The 18,856-nt window shown below is 38.1% G+C and overlaps 1 protein-coding gene across 1 annotated transcript; it reads right to left on the minus strand.

The window, feature by feature from the left end:
• Positions 1-6,902: 6,902 nt before the first annotated feature.
• Positions 6,903-8,162, minus strand: LOC104105779 (mitochondrial carnitine/acylcarnitine carrier-like protein). The gene is made up of 2 exons (XM_009614170.4): positions 7,771-8,162; positions 6,903-7,500 (listed from the first exon to the last, which is right to left on the minus strand). The coding sequence occupies exons 1-2, from the start codon at positions 8,160-8,162 to the stop codon at positions 6,999-7,001; spliced, it is 894 nt and encodes a 297-aa protein (XP_009612465.1). The 3' UTR covers positions 6,903-6,998.
• Between the last annotated feature and the right edge of the window lie 10,694 nt (positions 8,163-18,856).

The following is an 18,856-nucleotide window of genomic DNA, read 5'->3' on the forward strand; positions in this document are numbered from 1 at the left end:
TTGCAATCTCATAGAGGTGGGTCTTGGTTGCCCAATCCCCAAAGTTTTGAAAACCGAATAGGGCATCAAATTAATACTTGCCCAAATATCACAAAGAGCTTTAGCTAACTTGGCACTTCCAATTGTACAAGGAATCGTGAAAGCACCGGGATCCTCCAACTTAGGAGCCATAGAATGCACAATTGCACTCTCTTGATGAGTGACTCTGATAGTTTCAAAATTCATTGGCCGCTTCTTTGTCATGATATTTTTCATAAACTTGACATAACCGGGCATTTGTTCCAAAGCTTCAACTAATGGAACATTGATTGAGAGAATCTTCATCATTTGAATGAACTTTTTGAATTGATTCTCACCATTTTTCTTGGCAAGTCTTGAGGGTATGGAGGTGGAGACTTAGGCAATGGTGCCTTAGCCTTTTTCACTACTGGCTCTGGTATGTCAATAATGTGATCCCTAGACGGGTTCACCTCCTCTTCAGTCTCTTCCATACTATCATCAATATCAATCCGAACTTCATCATTAGGTCGCACCACATTATTCGGGATCTCTTCTTCTTGCACCATTTTCTCATCATTCACAAGTTGCCTTTGACTTGGGGTGGGTGCATTTCCACCTCTTCCACTTCTTGTAGTAACGGCCATGGCATTCCCCGTGTTGTTTCCACCCGTTGGGTTTACTACCATGTCACTTGGTAGTGCCCCATTAGGACGAGAATTTAGAGCTTGGGAGATTTGCCCCATTTGAACTTCTAGGTTACGCATTGATGTGTTGTGTGAGGCAAGTTGGGCATCCGAATCAACATTCTTTTCCATCATTTGCTTGAAAATATTTTCAATACGCCCCATCTTGTCGTTTGAAGAACTTGAACCATGGGAAGGATAAGGAGGCGGGTTGCTCAGTTGTTGGTACATCTGGGGCCTTTGAAAACCCGACCCCCGGTTTCCTTGATTTTTGTTCCATCTGCCTTGATTGTTACCCCCCCCCCCCCCACGATTTTCTTGACTATTTCCACTCCAATTTCCTTGATTGTTATTGTGATTCCAATTTTTTTTATTGTTGTTTCCGCTCCAATTGCCTTGATTTCAGAATTCCAATTGCCTTGATTATTTTGAGGTCACCATTTTTGTTGGTTTGGGACTTGGAAGTTGTTTCTTTTCCCTTGCAAGTTGTTCATATATTGCACTTCCTCCTCTTGTTCATTGTAGGAATCATCTTGCTCAAAACCACTATCTTCTTGCACATAATTCTTCACTCGATTTGCACTTGTGGACCCTTTGTCCTCCTCTTGTTCACCATCATGTTCACTCCCTCCATGGTATTGACTTGCTTAGGATTTTGTACTTGATTTAGTTGGGCCTTTGTTAGTTGTGTCATGGTGGTTGTCAACTCGGCAGTGGCTTGCCCATGGTCTTGCAACTTTTTGTGAAGGTGGATCATGTTTGGGTCACCTTGTGGAATATTGGCCCGGGATTGCCAAGTCGATGATACGGTCGTATGCAATAATAATTATCTAACTATGAGTCAGGGTCGAATCCAGTGGTAATTATAAGGGGTGTCAAGAATATATACTTGAAACAAGTGAATGGACTACCTAAATTGCACTTCCACAACAGAGTTTAGATTTCTACTTCAACTATAATCTAATGATTGCAAGCTAAGGTAAATAAACTAGAGATGAATATTTTTGATGTTTTTCCAAATAGTTTAAAGGCCTAGGGTTGTGACCATAACCTAGGTGTTTGCCTAATGGGATGAAGATGTTATTACTTATTTTGTTGATTGGGGTGTATTATAGCTCTCAACTCTACGATACCCACTCAATACCTCTCGGTCAGAGAGTGATTTTGCCCAATTTGGCTTTCTCAAGTCCAAATGGGTATCAAATAAAATAGTTGATATGAGTTCAAGTCGGGTTCTTACTATCTCTAGTTTGAACCCTTTAATTAGGCTAATCAATCTCTCAATTAACCCAATTCCTTATCAACCAAATTGTCCTAAACTAGGTCTCTCTTTCTCAAGTAGAGACTAAGTCAAATAAGCTTGAATCAATGTTTGTAACCATTAATTCTAAAATTGAAGCATGAACTAAGCTAAATAATCAACACCCAATCATAAACAAGCATAAAACTAATCACCCATAAGGTTTACATACTAGGGTTGGGTCACAACCCTAGTAAAAATGTAGCTACTCATAATAGGATTTGAAGAAAATAAAGAAGAAAAACTAATTAAACCCATAATAAAATATTAAAATAATGAAATCTAATGCTTAAATATCAAAATGATGTAAAACTTCCTACAGTAGTAAAAAGAAATGGCCACAACAGCTTTTTATGTTCAAACTTGATCTAATTTTATGAAACTCATCTATTTATACATGGCCAAAAATCGTGGAGAAAAATGCCCCTCGGGAGATTCTGCGGCTGCACAATTCCATATACGGTCCGCAATTTCTTCAGTTGGCGGGAAGGAGGATTCTGCGCACATTTCTGGACTGCGGCCGCATATTTCTTATGCAGTCCGCACTTCTCAAAGGCTTCAGGACTTGGTCTTCTTGCATATTCTCTGAACTTTGAATCTTTGTCAGTGAAAGCCCAGTTTTGTGGCCGCAGAATTCATGTGCGGTCCGCACATTGCTAAAAAACATGTTGGGTTCTGTTGCTTGGGTTACGGTAGCAGAAGAAATTTTATTGTCCGCAATTTCTTCTGCAATCGCAGAATTCCTTCTGCGGACCGCACATCTTTGCTTCTGTAGCCTTTATTGCCTTGTGATTCGAAACACTCCTTTTTGAGTCGTATTTCATCATAGGAGACCAAACTTTCAGCATTCCTGCAATTTGCACAATTTCATTAGTTTCAAGAACACAATTCAATATTTTCAAACTAAAATAAAAGCTAAAAGGTGCTAATAAGCAGTCAAAATCTCTACTTATCAACCGGCACGAGCAGACGTACCTGGATCTGCATAAAACAATATGTAGAAGTGTAGTATGAGTACACCACAATGGTACCCAGTAAATATCAAGCCTAACCTCAGTAAAGTAGTGATGAGGCCAAGTCAAGACACTTACTAGGATATGTAATGGAAAGGGAAGAAGCAACTGATACAAAGCAAGATAATAGCATGAACTAGTACCGGAAATCAATAATGGAAATATCATAAAAGAAGCAACTAAAGGGGCTACAATAATCATGTACGGACAACAACTGCTAGAACAATAAAGAATGAAACAACACCATCAAAACACTTTGCAACATAAAATAAGCAGCAAGAATCACAACGAGGTACCACCTCATGTATAATGAAATCAAAATCGAGGTACTGCCTCGCATAATCAAGAATCAGAACCGAGGTACTGCCTTGTATTCACATTTCTCAATTTCTATCACAATCTTTCCTTATACCGCCGCGTGATCCTTACATTTGAAATAGGTTTTGAAAATAGTTTTCCGAAATAGCTACACGCACTTTAGCCCACCTTATGACGGCCCGTGACTTCATGTAGTTCCCCACAAGCAACACGCACATAAGTTTCACCTTATACCGCCGCATACATATTAACCCCAAGCCTTATACCGCCGCATGCGCGTCAAAATCATATCACAATAACAATTCGCACCATAAGTGCCCATATATCACAACTTGCCAACAACAACAACAATACCAATGTTTCCACAACAATAGCCCATGGTTCCATCACAACGTATACCAGAATATCAACAACAACAATGAATGTAGAGTGCTCAATAAGATAGATGTCTTAACAATAACCAACTTCACCTCGACATATTAGCATCTTTCATAACTTCAACACTAAATAACTCAACAATGAGAGAAATAATGTATAACCCCCATATTAGATAAGACTAACTCACAATAAAAATTTTAACATTTAACAATGAGTTTCAAATAATGGAAATCAGCAATGAAATGAGATAACATGAACAATTACTTCAGTAATGATAACCAATAAGGAAAGAGATAACACGATCAAGAACTTCAAATAATGATAATTAACAATGAAGAGATAGCATGTAACAATAAAAGAGTCAACAAGTTCAACTAACCATGAGAGCAATTTATCAAGTAGGATGTAGAATAACTTATCAAGTCACTTAAGGCACGTAAGGATAGACTAACACAAATAAGGATAGATTGACTATGAGAATTTAGAACATGATATGACATTTCAAAAAAATATGGAAATAGTGTAAGTAGCCTAAATCGGTCAAATACCACGCACAACCCGTATACCCACCCGTCACCTTGCGTACACGGATTTCACTTAGCACAATTGAATCAAACAATACCAATCCTAAGAGGTAATTCCCTCGTACGAATTAGGCAATACACTTACCTCAACTAGGCCAATTCAACACTCATAAATAGCTTTTCCCTTAAAATCCATCACCACACGGCTCAAATCTGACCAAATCGACTCAATATCATCAAACAATGTTAGGGAATTCAATTGCAATAGATAAAGTTAAAATCTTTATATTTTTTCCAAAAAATCAACAAAAGTCAACACAGGGTTCGCTCGGTCAAAATTCGGGTCCAATGGTAGATTCAGTCTACACGTGACCCCACGAGTTCATATATGTGACTAGTTTCAAAATTCGAGTCCAAATCGACTCTCAAAACTCAATTTCTTATTTTGCAAAAACTTGACAAAATTTCACAAATTTTCACTTTGATTCTCATGATTTTGATGTTAAAATCTAAGATATGTTGATGGAATATGATTAGAAATGGATTAAAATCACTTTCCCAAGGTTTGTAGATGAAAATCTCCTTTCCAAATTGCCTCCTACTGAATCTAGGGTTCAAAAATGAGAGAATAAGTTCAAAAATTCCATCTCCCAGTCCTTTAACCAGTTGCAGATGTCGCATTTGCGACACAGGGTTCGCATTTGCGAGCCCTCGCAATTGGGGACCAGGGCACACATTTGTGAACCCTGACAACCTAAGTCAACATCGCAATTGCGATGAAAGCTTCGCAATTGCGAACTGGAGGGACCTTGCAAAAGCGAACAATTGTTCGCAAATGCAAAGTGTGCTGGAATCCTGTGGGCTCCGCAAATGCAAAGGGGAGGTCGCATTTGTGACAACTGCCCCTCCTTTGTCACCTTCGCAAATGCGAGCCTGGGATTTGCATTTGCGACGTCAGAGCACCAGACACCACATTTTTGCCAACTTCAGTCCAAAACACTTCGGAACATGTCTGAAACTCATCTGAATCCTCGGGGCTCCAAACCAAATATCCACACAAGTCTAAAAACATCATACGATCTCACTCGCGCAATCAAAACATAAAAATAACATTTAAAACCACGAAATGAACTCTAGAATGCATTAAATTCAAGAAAATTTTCAAGAACTTCTAGAATTACAACTAAGTGTCCGAATCCTATCAAACCAACTCCAAACGACACCAAAATTTTCAGACAAGTTCTAAATATCATAACGGACCTATTCCAAATTCCAAAATCAAATTCCGAGCTCGATAGCTAAAAGTTAACCTACGGTTAAACTTTTCAACTTCAAATTGACAAATTTCGGCAAATCAACCTACGGACTTCTAAAATCAACTCCCGGCATACGCCCAAGTCCGAAATCATGATACGAAACTATCGGAGTCATAAAAATACAGTTCCAGGATCGTTTTAACAAAATTTAAAGTTTGGTTAACATTCTCTAATTTAAACTTCTAAGTCAAGAATCAAGGGTCCAAATTAACCCGAATTCTTCCCGGAACGAAATTAATCAATCCCGTAAGTCATAAAATCATAAACACATATGTGTGAAGCATGAAAAGAGAAAACGGGATGCTATTACATAAAATGACAGATCGGGTCGTTACAATTAGCCCATTTATTTAGAAACTTACATTACAATAGTAGTATTCCACTCCTCTCCTCATAATAGCACATGAATAATGTTTATGTAAAGTTGGCATATATCTGCAATCGTAACTTAAACGCCAGGGAATAGTCTGCCCATGTTTCAGTAAATCTTTTTCTTTTCCTTTGATGACAGAAAACTCTATTTGGAGCCAATCCTTTGGGCCAACTGCAGCTTCCGAAGTTCGGGGATGATGGATCTGCCCCTTTATCCTTCTCTACTTAAATATCAAAATTAGTTGGTTTGACGTAGGGCTTGACCTGTGACCTAAAATACATGACGCTCAACTTTTGCCAATTGAGTTGATCTAACCCCTGGGGACTAAAATCAAGGATAGATCAAATGAATGAAAATTTTCAGTTATATGGAGTGGGAAGAAACAGATTTTTTTATCAGCCCAAACAAGTTAAAACCTTGCTCACTTCCTATCCCCGGAAGTATCACATATTTGAATTATAATGTTAGTGGATAAGTTGCGAGAAACGAGGCTGAAACGGTACGGGCATGTGAAGAGGAGATGCACAGATACCCCAGTGAGAGGTTGGTCATGGGGAGCCTGAAGAAAGGTAGGTCAAAGAAATATTGGGAAGATATGTTTAGGCAGGACATGGCGCTGCTTCTGCTTTCAGAGGACATGACCCTTGATAGAGGGTGTGGAGGTTGAGAATTATATTAGAATGTTAGTAGATAGTCAAGTGTGTCTTATGTATATATCAGTACTATAAGTATTATTCTCATATGTTCGTATTCCTAGATTTTACCACTATCTGTTGTTTCTTCGTCTTACTGCGCTATTGTTACTGCTCCCCTTTGCATCTTTTCTTGAGTCGAGGGTCTATCGGAATCAGTTTCTCTACCTTAACAAAGTAAGGGTAAGGTCTGTGTATACATTACCATTCCCAGAGACCTCACTTGTTGGATTTGACTGGGTTTTTTGTTGTTGTTGTTACGCCTGAACAAATGGCATAAACTTTAAAGCACAATTGCCCAGCTGTAAGTTCAAGTGGAATTACACTATTTCAGCAAAGAAGAGTTAAGTTGAAAGAATAACAAATTAACAGTGTCAAAATCCATCCCCATCAACAATGAATTATCCCAAACTAGACCTAACCATCTCATATGCCAAGAAACATGCAGCATTTGCAGGGACGCTACGTCCCATAGCAGGTCCAAATCCCTTGTAAAGTCCTTTGACTCCCTCTGCTGCCAAGATCTTTTTGAAAGCATCAAAAAAGCCAGAAAACTTCGGGTTTTTATAATCGTCGACCTGTATTACACTCTTGATGACATCTGTTGGATACACGGAAATCCAGAAGGAACCGCCAGCCAAGCCTCCGGCTACAATAAGAGAACCTCTTCCTAACCCCGAAGTGTCTGTGCCTCCTGCAAAGTACTGCTTTAGTGCTTCGTACATACCAAACATAGCAGCATTTCCGGGTATTTCACGTGCCATGGTAGGGAACAAGCCCTTGAAGAGACCCCCGACACCTCCTTCAGATCGAAGAACGTGTCTTGCCACATCCATTGGTCCTGCATATTTCACTGCCACAGCAGCTGAGTCTGCACTTGCCATTACACTCTGGGCTTGCAATCTGCATTCATGTAATTAAACGAGTAAATTGCCAAGTACAGAAATTGATTCCGAGTAGTTTTTATCGTTGATCAAACAGTGGTAACAGCAAGTTGTGAAGTATATGTGCATTCTTTCCATCTACAATGCACACATACACACCATTTCAATGGAAAGGTAAAACATGGCAAACATCTAAAGTTCATCTGTCATACAGTTTGGTCAAGTGAAGAAAACTTTATGAAGGCTAGATCATATACTACATTTTGGTTTTAATGTACTAGAAGCGAACCTGCATTTTATAAGTTCAGTTGGGCAAGCAAGAAAAGACACAGCAGTTCCAGCAACAGCCCCGCAAACGATTTGCTGGTTCACAGTAAGAGGGGCTCCAGGTTCAGACCTCAAGAATGCCTCGGTTTGACCTCTCACTGTGAAGAGCACAGCATTAAAGGCGGCAACAGTGGCAAGTGGGGCCCCCATGCCTTTGAACAGCCCCCTAGCACCTTCTGCAGCTACTGTTTGCCGAACAGCATCTACGGCACCTGAGTATTTAGGAAGCTGCCCTGGAAGTGGAGTAGGCTGGCTTTGAAGCTTGACCTTGATGGTATCAAAAGGGTGACCAACAATCAATTGTGCTGCTCCGCCTACAGTCCCAGCTGTTAAATCCTTGGCTACGTCACCCATTGTGGTATCTGGAGAAACAGAAACAAAAAGGTGAAAGGAAATTCAGTCTAAATGTAATGCTGTTGCATTGACCGTCTTCAATAATAGTAGAAAAAGAACGATTTGGTGGGAAAGCGAGCATTGCAAGAGTGTATTATCAACGTCAAGCTTCAGCTTCTGCTAAAGAATTGGAAGAGTGGAAGAAAAACATCACCAATCTTTACAGTCAATAGCCACGAACCTACACAATAAACAACACTAGTTGTCCTTCATGTATTAAAAAGTCTAGCTTAGGTATTTGTGGAGCTATCACACTTTGGGGGTAAAGAGCACCAGAAAGAATCCAGGCAGCATCATTTCTTCTGAACAAAATCATTCATAATATTACACCTCCAGACATGAGTAACTCTGATAATCAGAAACTCATATGATATGTCAGATAACAATAAACAAATAGCTCAAAAGTTCGTATGCTAATTTGAATTCTCTAGATAATTTGACACTGGTGTCCTAACTCAGTCAGCCTCTTTAAAACCAAAGTGATCAAGCTGCTTCTGCCTAAATAATCTGCATACAATGCGACAAAGTGAAGGACTGAGACAGCAAGTTAGAACTCCAGTCTTATCCCATTACTTCTTTGCTTATTCATAGTAAGGACGGACTAAAGGCACTGGCTTTTACTCGAAAATGCATCCTTTGGAATTCTAACTGTGAATATCGGGGCTCTCAAAGCGGCTACTTTAGCAAGTAGAGATCCTGTTGCTAAACCGCTGGTAACAAGATGAGAAGCACAGACTAATGAATATAGTCTACTCTTGGGTAATTATAGTTGAGAAAGTGTTATCAGATCCTCCAAATCAATTTCCATTTAAAGGAGTAAAAAAGGGTTCCACCCAATCTGGAGTGGTGGTGCTTGCTGACACTCCAGAAACTGATTTAGAAAATGATTTTTGAAATCTGTTACAGAAAGACCCTTCGGATTAGGGAATCTTGGTCTTTCCCTTTGAGTCCTGTATCCTATGATTTCTGTTGTGCATATCAAGTCCATTAGGCAACAAAGGGAGGGGATATCAATATAGCAAACCTGTTCCCTAACATTCTAACTTCTTTTTCCTCTTCTCCTTCATTTATCACATTGCTTTCACGATAGATACAAGCAAATTTCTCCCTGCAAAATCGCCTAACCAAAAAAAAAATATGTACATGAATCTCTTCCTTCAATTCTTGACTTTTCTTCTCCTTGATAAAAATATTGAAATGTAAGGAATCGAGACATGTATGAGAAGAGGAGAAAAAAGGAAACGCAATGGTGGTGATAATACTATACTTTGGATAGCAGAAATTCTGTCAAACTAACTGAACTTGAAGACCTTGAGAGAATTAAACAATTTTTTTGATTGGTCTGACTGAATTAAATAGTTCACTTTTATTTGTTGAAATGTTCTAGCTCAAAACTGACTCTTCAAAAAGATAAGGCAAAGCATTTATCTGAGGAACAAATTAGTTTTTAGGGAGGAAAAAAGTTGATGAAGAAGGCATTCAAGAGAATTCTTGTGGTTTTGCAAATAACTTGAAATTATCTGAATAATTCTCCTCATGTTCACTCACAAACTTCACAAAAATCCAAGCTGAGAGCTTTTGAGAACATTGCCAGTCCTTCCTTACAAGTTTCAAATTATAATAGTCCCACAAGATGAATGACGCTCCACTGACAAAAAGGGTGCCGCCCCATTTTGCACACATGAAAGCTAAATCAAGCAAATACAACAGATCCAAACTACGTTTCCCAGATTAACTATCCTCATATTCACAAATACCTAAGACTTCAAAACTGCTGAAAAATATCCATGGGAAAGTGATTTCATCTAAATGAACTGTATATCGTCAAACCCCGCCAGAGATTCAAAACATAAAACCACTGCTTAGAATAAGACCCAATACCACCAAAACTAAATAGCTATATCAAGAAAAAGAAAGCGTAATTACAGAATTTCAATACATACAATAACACATATCCACGGAGTGGAAAAGCTATGCTTTTTCTTTTCCTTTTTTCTTTTAACTAACCATACAATAACCTAACACCCTGCCCATTCCATCAAATACCTCAAAGCCCAAATGCAGTACCAAGCCACAAGGGATCAACTCGTACAACCACAACATATTTAAAGTAAAATCTCAGAAACATTGGCACATGGGTTTAGAGAAAGACTAAAATAACAGCAATTCCGATCCATTCCTAAAAGGTAAAGCATAAGCCTTACCTGGCTTGTTCCTCTTTACACAAAGTGAATATTCAACCAAGCCAACCAAACAGATCCCAGACTTATATTAAGATCTTGGGCACTGCAACCTGAAATCAACAGATGAGCAATGTATCAGTCAATTACTCAAACAGATGCAAACAATATGTACATCTAAATATGACATAAAGAAACAAATCCCAGAAAGGAAAATTGTAAAAAAGTAAAAGTACCAAAAGGGTATCACTGAATGTCAATTTTCAGCACACCAACTTCTAAAGCTAGAGACCTTTTGATCTTAATTAAAAGAATAAAAAAGAATAAACAATGAAAATATTAAAAGGGTATCATTCAGATGCCAATTTTCAGCACACCAATTTTTAAAGGTAGAAACTTTTTCTCCAGCTTTTGACAAAGTTATAAGCTTTATGCTAATAAAAAGATTCTTATGGTATCTAGGTGAACTGGTTCTTAGTCCACAAACAAGTCTACCTGATAAATATGATGAGTAAAAATCTTGAAGTTGGTTTAGAGCCACATGAAGGAATTCAACAAACGACAATAATGGGATGGGCTGATTTATTTATATAAAAAAAAAAAGATAATGGTGGCCAGTAGATCTTACACTAGTCTCAAGTGCATCCACGTAAGCAAAGTGAAAAGAGAGCAGTTTTTACACACAGAAACTAGGAAGAAATCAAGAAATGGATAGGGGAGATGAGGACACAAATTTTGAGCCAATTTCAGCCTCTTTCTTTCTTTTTTTCTCCTCTCACCAGATGCAACAAGATCTTAGAGAGAGTAAAAGATGGAGCAGCTCCTTAATTTTTGGACGACTACTTCTATATAAAGGGAGTATAAAATTGTAGGGCCACCACTAACCCTCATTACCTATAAGAGTGTGCACCGATTTTGACAAGTTCCCTCCTTAGAAAAAGATTTTGTATCTTTCATTATATTATAGTTTAAAGCGTGTGTTATTGCTACATTATATCGTTTTATAAGTTTATATTTAAGAAAATGAGTTTTTTAGATTTTTTATTTGTAAAAATATATTTTTTATGTGTAAAAGTAAATATCCATGTGTAAAATAAGACGTAGAGTAATAAAACTAAAAAATAAGTTTGTAAAGTGCAAAAAACCGATTGACCCTTTAATTGCTAAGTATTACTCCCTTCGTTTCATATTAAAGGGCCTATATGCTAGCTTTTTAATGAAAATCATGATAAAATAAATATTAAATCAAATGTGACCCACATCATCCATCTTTTCCTCTATCACGTTAACTAAGTCAAAAAAAATTCCTTCAATTCTAGAGTCCACTAGCTACTCTAAGATCAAAGGTTGAGTGAGTAAACACCACAAAATATTTACTCTTAAATTCAGTGGGTCTGTGTCAGATAGATTTTTGGAGGGATGGTAAGGGTAATATTGGTATCTCAAAAGTAAATGATTACTAAATTTAAAAATGTGTCATTTATTTTGCAACATACTAAAAAGGAAAGTATCTCATCTAATATGAAACGGAGGGAGCAATTGTGTGAAAAAGTTATGGGCGATTTAATGATTTAGACTCTATAGATACAGAGTTTGAGTTTATGATAATACATTTGATTTACCGAGTTCAAAAATTAATTATTTATATGTTCATATTTAACTTTTTAATACATGTACATGACTCGAGTTAAAGTTACCCCTACATCCACTCAAAATATTTGTACCATCTCTAATAACATAATTAGCAGTAATTTTTTAAGATAAATATTATTAAATTGGTGAGATTAATAATTAACTATTATCACGTATTAACATTCACTAATAGTAACCAAAAAAAAGGTACAACGTGTATATAACTTATTTCATTCAAAAAAGTTTGTTCATTGATGGAAAAAGTAGGAAGAGAAGGAAAAAACGAATAAATGTTTCATTTTTTGTTACAAAGCACTATGGTACAACACGTATTATTTAAAGAATTGATAAGATTTTAAAACCATATCAAACCACAATTTAATCAAGTCGTGTAATTCTATTAAATGAAAAAAAATCGTATAATTCTTTATCAAATTAAGTCAAACGATGTATAATAGAATCGTAAAGATTATTTTCTACTTTCTAAAGTATTTTCTGCATGTAAATGGGTTTGGTAGAATTATTTTTTCAAAAGCCTCAATCACTTTCTTTAAGGACTATGCTGGTATACGGTCGAAATTGATTTCGGCCTTCGTACGATCGATCGAGGTCGAAACATAATGGATCGAAGAAAGATTTCGTAATATCGAGATGGGTTCCGAAGATGGTATGAACGAGCTTCAGATTTCAGGTATAAGTCAAACACCGAGTTCGAAGTCATTATCGAGCTCGGGTCCGAATCAAACTATGATAAGATAATTTCGAGCTTAAGGGGCAGAGGCCAACCGATACCGAGCCCGAATCATCACCGGATTCCGAGTCCACATCGAGCTCTAGAAGCAATACCAACTAGTACTGATGCCGATCGAGCTCGAGCTCACAGACAAGAGCCGTTGCAAACACACTAAGGGAGAGAATCTCGGCGAAAATTAGGAAAAAGCTGATTTATCATGGGTTCTCCATTATGTATTTTTAATTATATCTAAAGTAGGATCCTCCACTATAAAGAGGATGGCTACATTTCAGCAGAAGGCAGTTCTTTGGCTTACATTGTAAATTCAAGCACCATACACTCATATATTGAAGAGTTATTCTTTTAAGATTCATAAATTGATTCATCTTGCTTAGTCCTAAAAATCATCTTCTTTCCAACCTTGTTTATTTGGTATCCGTATTTGAGATTTCTATTTATCTTTACAATTTGTATTAAGCTATACCACATATCCTTAGAACTACGTACAAATTAAACTCTATCCGTTTTTCGGGTAAACAGTTTGGCTCCCACCATGGGGCTAAGGATAACCGTGGTTATTTGATACGAATCTGCAAAAACACACCGTATTGCGCTTGTTTTCGAAAGTATCTTGGATTTCCGATTAGCAACGACTAACTACCAATCAAATGGCCTTACCTATAGACAACGAAGCTGGTCTTCAAGATGATAACAACAACTTGACACCCAGTACCGAAAGAACACTTGTCAATACCGTTGGAGCTCGAATCGAAGTGCAGATAGATATCAATTCGTATGTAGCCATTGAGGCGAACCTACATTCTGAAACTGAGAATAGCATTCATGGTGGCACTCGGTCTGCAGATCAAGATACCCATAACGTCGAGGAAAACGGCGTCAGCTTACACATGCTTTTCGAAATGTTGCAAGCTCAACAGGCAACAATCGCTCAATTGCAGAGTCAAATCCAAATACCGAGTAGACCGGAGCCCAGTCAACCCCGAGAAATCGCCCATACAATGGAACCAGATATAGTGAAATCAAATGAGCAGGAGTCGGGGACTAATCCCGAAATTGCTAAGATGTTCGAAGAACTGACCAAACGAATAGAATCGGGAGAAATGAGGATCGAAGCAAACGACAAAAAGGTGGAGACATACAACTCCAGAGTTGATCAGATCCCGGGGGCATCACCAATATTGAAGAGCTTAGATTCCAAAAGATTCATACAAAAGCCTTTTCCCCCCAAGCGCAGCTCCTAAACTGATCCCGAAGAAGTTCCGCATGTCCGAGATTCCTAAATATAACGGAACTACTGACCCCAACGAACATGTCACCTCATACACATGTGCCATCAAAGGGAACGATCTAGAGGATGATGAGATCGAATCTGTATTATTGAAGAAATTCGGTGAAACCCTGTCAAAGAGAGCAATGATATGGTATCATAATTTGACATCTAATTCTATCGATTCTTTTACTATACTTGCGGATTCCTTCGTAAAAGCACACGCCGGGGTCATAAAAGTCGAGACCAGGAAGTCGGACCTGTTTAAGGTAAGACAAAAGGATAACAAGATGCTAAGGGAATTCGTGTCTCGTTTTCAAATGGAACGAATGGATCTACCCCCGGTCACAGACGATTGGGTTGTTCAGGCTTTCACTCAAGGTTTGAACGAACAAAGTTCGACGGCTTCACAGTGATTGAAGAACAATCTGATCGAGTACCCGGCTATCACTTGGGCCGTGCACAATCGATACCAATCAAAAATTAGGGTCGAATATGATCAGTTGGGATCTGAACCCGCTGCTCGAAGGGATATCAATCGGGAACAAGGTCCGATCAGGGATCGATACCGACCGTATAACAGAAACCACAGAATCAATGAATTGAGACGTACCCCCGGACAAAGCAACAAAAGAAGCGATCGAGGTCAAGGGTCTCGGGGGCTGATGAACAGAAGTGGGTTCGACAGGCCTACCGGATCTAAGGAAGCGCCTCGGTTATCAGAGTATAACTTCAGCATTGATGCATCCGCCATCGTGTCGCCTATCGGACACATCAAAGACACTAAATAGCCTCGACCCATGCAGACTGATCCTGCCCAGAGAAATCCCAATCAAATGTGCGAATATCATGGAACCCATGGCCACAGAACGGAAGATTGCAGGCAACTAAGAGAGGAGATAGCCCGGTTATTCAATAAAGGGCACCTTCGAGAATTTTTAAGCGACAGGGCGAAGAACCATTTCAAAAATAGGGATTTCGGTAAGAAAAACGAACAAGAAGAACCACAGCACGTCATTCACATGATCATCGGCGGCGTTGATACCCCTCAAGGGCCGGTGCTTAAACGCACTTGTTACACCCCATGTTTTCGTACGTAAAAGTACGCCATAAGGAAATTGATGAAAGTTCAGAGATGAGATATTACATCCCGCATTTTCGTACGTTAAAGTTTTATCATAAGTTAATCGACGTAAGTTCAGGAATGTGATTATTTTGAGATTATAAGCATTATGCTATTTGAAACAAGTGATGAGTAAATTCGTGAAGGTGAGAGGGTAAGCAAATCGAAGAAGATGAATTTCGTCGAAGTTTGACAATTTGGGATAAAATACGGTCCGAGCTATAATACCCGATATTTATGGACAAATACCATACAAAGTACCACATGGCCATGATAGTAAGGTGTATAAAGTGTATTAAAAGTGAGTAGTATTTTAAATAATTTGAGATAATTGTTAATTATATGGGTTATTAGTTAATTATTGAGCAATGGGATATTACCTAATTAATTAAAGGTATATTGGATAAGGATTTAATTTCATTAGGTGGCAGCCCCCCTTCAAACTAAGTGACTAAGCCTTTAGACCATTGAATTAAGAATTCACTTGGACAGTATCCTAATCATTCCTACAAACACGTAAGAAGTGGATTTTGTGTTAGTCACCCTACACTTTGTCTTGAATATCAAAAATTCAATTTGGAGGAGATTTAGAATTTCATAGGAGACTTCATATTACAACAACAATGGGAGTTCTTGGTTAGTAAAGGAACTCATATGAAATTATACTGCGTAATCGTAACGGGATTTTGTGATTCTAAGAGAGCACGGTACAATCTTTTCCAAGAATATCATACAGATTTTTCCCTACTCCAGGTATGTTAAGGCTATCCCTTCTTTCTTTTTGGCATGATCCAAATAATACAAATGAAACGAGCAAAATACGCAACTTTCATAAATGACTCTATTCATAGAAATACTAGGGGTGTCTATATTCTTGATTTCCCATGTGAATTATTATTATATCTTCTGTTCATGGGTCTCAGAAAAATATGTATTTGATAAAGTTTGTCCGAAAGGCATATTGATTTTTATGGCATTTCGAGAAATCTTATTAATGTATTTCTTATGTATTTCATGCATTTATGCATGTATATTGACCCATGACTAGATGGCGTTATATACACATATATTATAGGTATATGGGATATGGGAAAAGGTTACGGCGTTATATACGCACCACCACCTGATCAGCTGGTATACGTTGATGATGTTGCCCACAGTGGCCGAAATGATATGATGGGATGCCCTCAGAGGCTTGATGATGTTATGAACGTGTATACCCATGCATGGTATGACATTTATACGCATATGCATGACATTATAATATTAAATGATTCACAGAGCTATTCAGATATATATGCTGAGTCTTTTACTCCATGTTTCTCTCATGTCTATTATTTGCTGATTTTATTGCTTACATACTCAGTACATTATTTGTACTAATGTTCCTTTGCCTGGGGACACTGCGTTTCATGCCCGCAGGTCCCGATAGACAGGTCGAGATTCCTCCAAATAGGCTATCCGCTCAGCGGAAGGTGTTGGTGCACTCTATTTGCTCCGAAGTTGCTTGTTTGGTCAATATGCTTTAGACGTGTATTGTTTGGTATGTCGGAGCTCTGTCCTGACCTTTATGACAACTATGTATTCTTAGAGGCTTGTAAACAGATGTTATGTACGTAAAAGATTGTATGGCCTTGTCGGCCTATGTTCTGTGTACGAGTGGTTATTTTGGTCTAATAGGCCCGTATGTCTATGTATAAGTTGGTATTACATGTTGTATTCTACTTATCCCACGGTAGCCTTTCCGGCTCAGTTATCTATGATAGTATGATACAAAAAGATACGTTATGTTAGTAGTCGGTTGAGTAAGGTACCGGGTGCCCGTCGCGGCCCATCGGTTTGGGTCGTGACAAAAGTGGTATCAGAGCAGTTCTGTCCTAGGGAGTCTACAAGTTGTGTCTAGTAGAGTCTTGTTTATGGATGTGTTGTGCACCACACTTATAAATAGGAGGCTACAGGGCATTTAGGATTGTCACTCTTTCTTCTTACTCTAGATCGTGTGGTAGAGCTCAGTTGTAAGAATTCAATTTCCTAAAATCTATTTTATTCATAATAAGACGATACCTACATCCAAAAGACAGCTGGTAAGGGATTTGATGTGGCTGTGGAAGAGTTGAGTCAGAGGAACTCGATTTTTCATAATGCTTATGATGAGTAAATGTAAGGTCTTCAGTAGATCATGTGTGTACTAAGACGTGTAAGCTTCTTGATAAGGAGCCTTAATGCAAGAATGTCTATCCACCCCTATGGTGAAGAGAAATAAAAGAATCAGAAGGTACAAGTTTCAACAAGTAAAAGAAGCAAGGTGGATAAGGGTACGAGGTACCTAGTTAGTAGAGATGAACATTATCTACAATTCAAGCAGAGAAATATATGCATTTTGAGTTACCTTCAACAATAACAGAGGTATGTATAATTGGTCACACCCATTTCAGTTATGCCCTATGGGGGCTAACAGGTATAGTTTAAGAGAAGGTCGAGATATCAGGATCCGGCTGGGGTTAGGGTAACCCAAATTGGTGAATAGATTGCTTGCGTTAGTTGACATTTCCAAAGGATATTGCAAATGTGCTAATAGATATCCTTGTGAGACACCTAGATGGTGCACTCTAAAATAGTACAACAAGATATGAGTACTATAAAGATAGGCACTGGAAGCCTTGAAGGGATAAATATTACCTTAGTGTGGCTCTCGTCCCTAGTAGAGAAAGAATATTAGGAAATTCGAAGAGCTAATAGATGGAACAAGAGGAGCTAAGAGCAAAAGAATGTCTTGTTCGAGTTTTTAGGATAAAGTGATAGACATAGATGTTAGCGGAAAAATAAGAAGAGAGTTAATGAAGCATTATGAGTAAGATGTGATACATGGATGATAACGGTAGATAAAAAAAGATGACAGTATTACAGAGTCTATAGTCAAGTGAAGGAAAATACAAGAGGTGACATGCCTTGAGGAAACAAAAGAGTATAGGTCATAAAATCACATCCTCATTTCGAGAAATAAGTTCGTGACTCTAACGTGATTACCAAAAGGAAATGTTAGACCCCAGAATAATAGAAATCAGTATGGATTGGTGAACAAGATAAACTAAACATGAATTAGGGACTGAGTGGTTTGAAAATGGTCGACATCATGAGAATTTCAGATTGCGTTCCGGCAATAATAGAATAGACAACAGAAGAAGACTCATGATAAATTCAGAGAATGGTCATTCAGGAAGACGTTTCCCTAAAGCAAGCAATGTGAGTAAAGTTTAACTTAAGGGACTATATGTGCCAGTTACACTAAGTGTCACCCTCGCGAGTGAGGAATTTCGTTATCCTTGGTACAGAAGGATTACCGCGAGGAGAGTAAGGATCATCGATAATGTGAAAAGATGTCAAAGATGAAAAGGTAAAACATCTATACATAGATCGTCGTACCTACAATTCTTAGTACTCCCCTAAAGGGGGAATATGGAGTGATGTGGCATTAAGTCAGAATTAAGCGGTTCCAGAAACTATGGAATGGTAAAAGAATGCGATAAAAATGGAAAAAAGGATGAGATTACACTGATTTAAATCCTACAGATATGCTACAATTCTAGAAAATTATGTAAACACGATGTCAAGGAAATGAAGTAAGGGTTCCCACCCGAGATGTTATTGATAAATAAGGAGCCAGTGCAAGATGTAAGTTAAGACAAAGGGAATAACCCA

This window comes from Nicotiana tomentosiformis, chromosome 12 (genome assembly GCF_000390325.3).
Source record: "Nicotiana tomentosiformis chromosome 12, ASM39032v3, whole genome shotgun sequence".
Lineage (NCBI taxonomy): Eukaryota > Viridiplantae > Streptophyta > Magnoliopsida > Solanales > Solanaceae > Nicotiana > Nicotiana tomentosiformis.

What these genes read in the sequence shown, in the direction of transcription:
- LOC104105779 (XM_009614170.4), bottom strand. Translation starts at nt 8,162, where the DNA reads ATGGGTGACGTAGCCAAGGATTTAACAGCTGGGACTGTAGGCGGAGCA. An exon ending in ACTGAACTTATAAAATGCAG is followed by an intron (nt 7,501 to 7,770) that starts GTTCGCTTCTAG and finishes ACATGAATGCAG; the next exon opens with ATTGCAAGCCCAGAGTGTAA.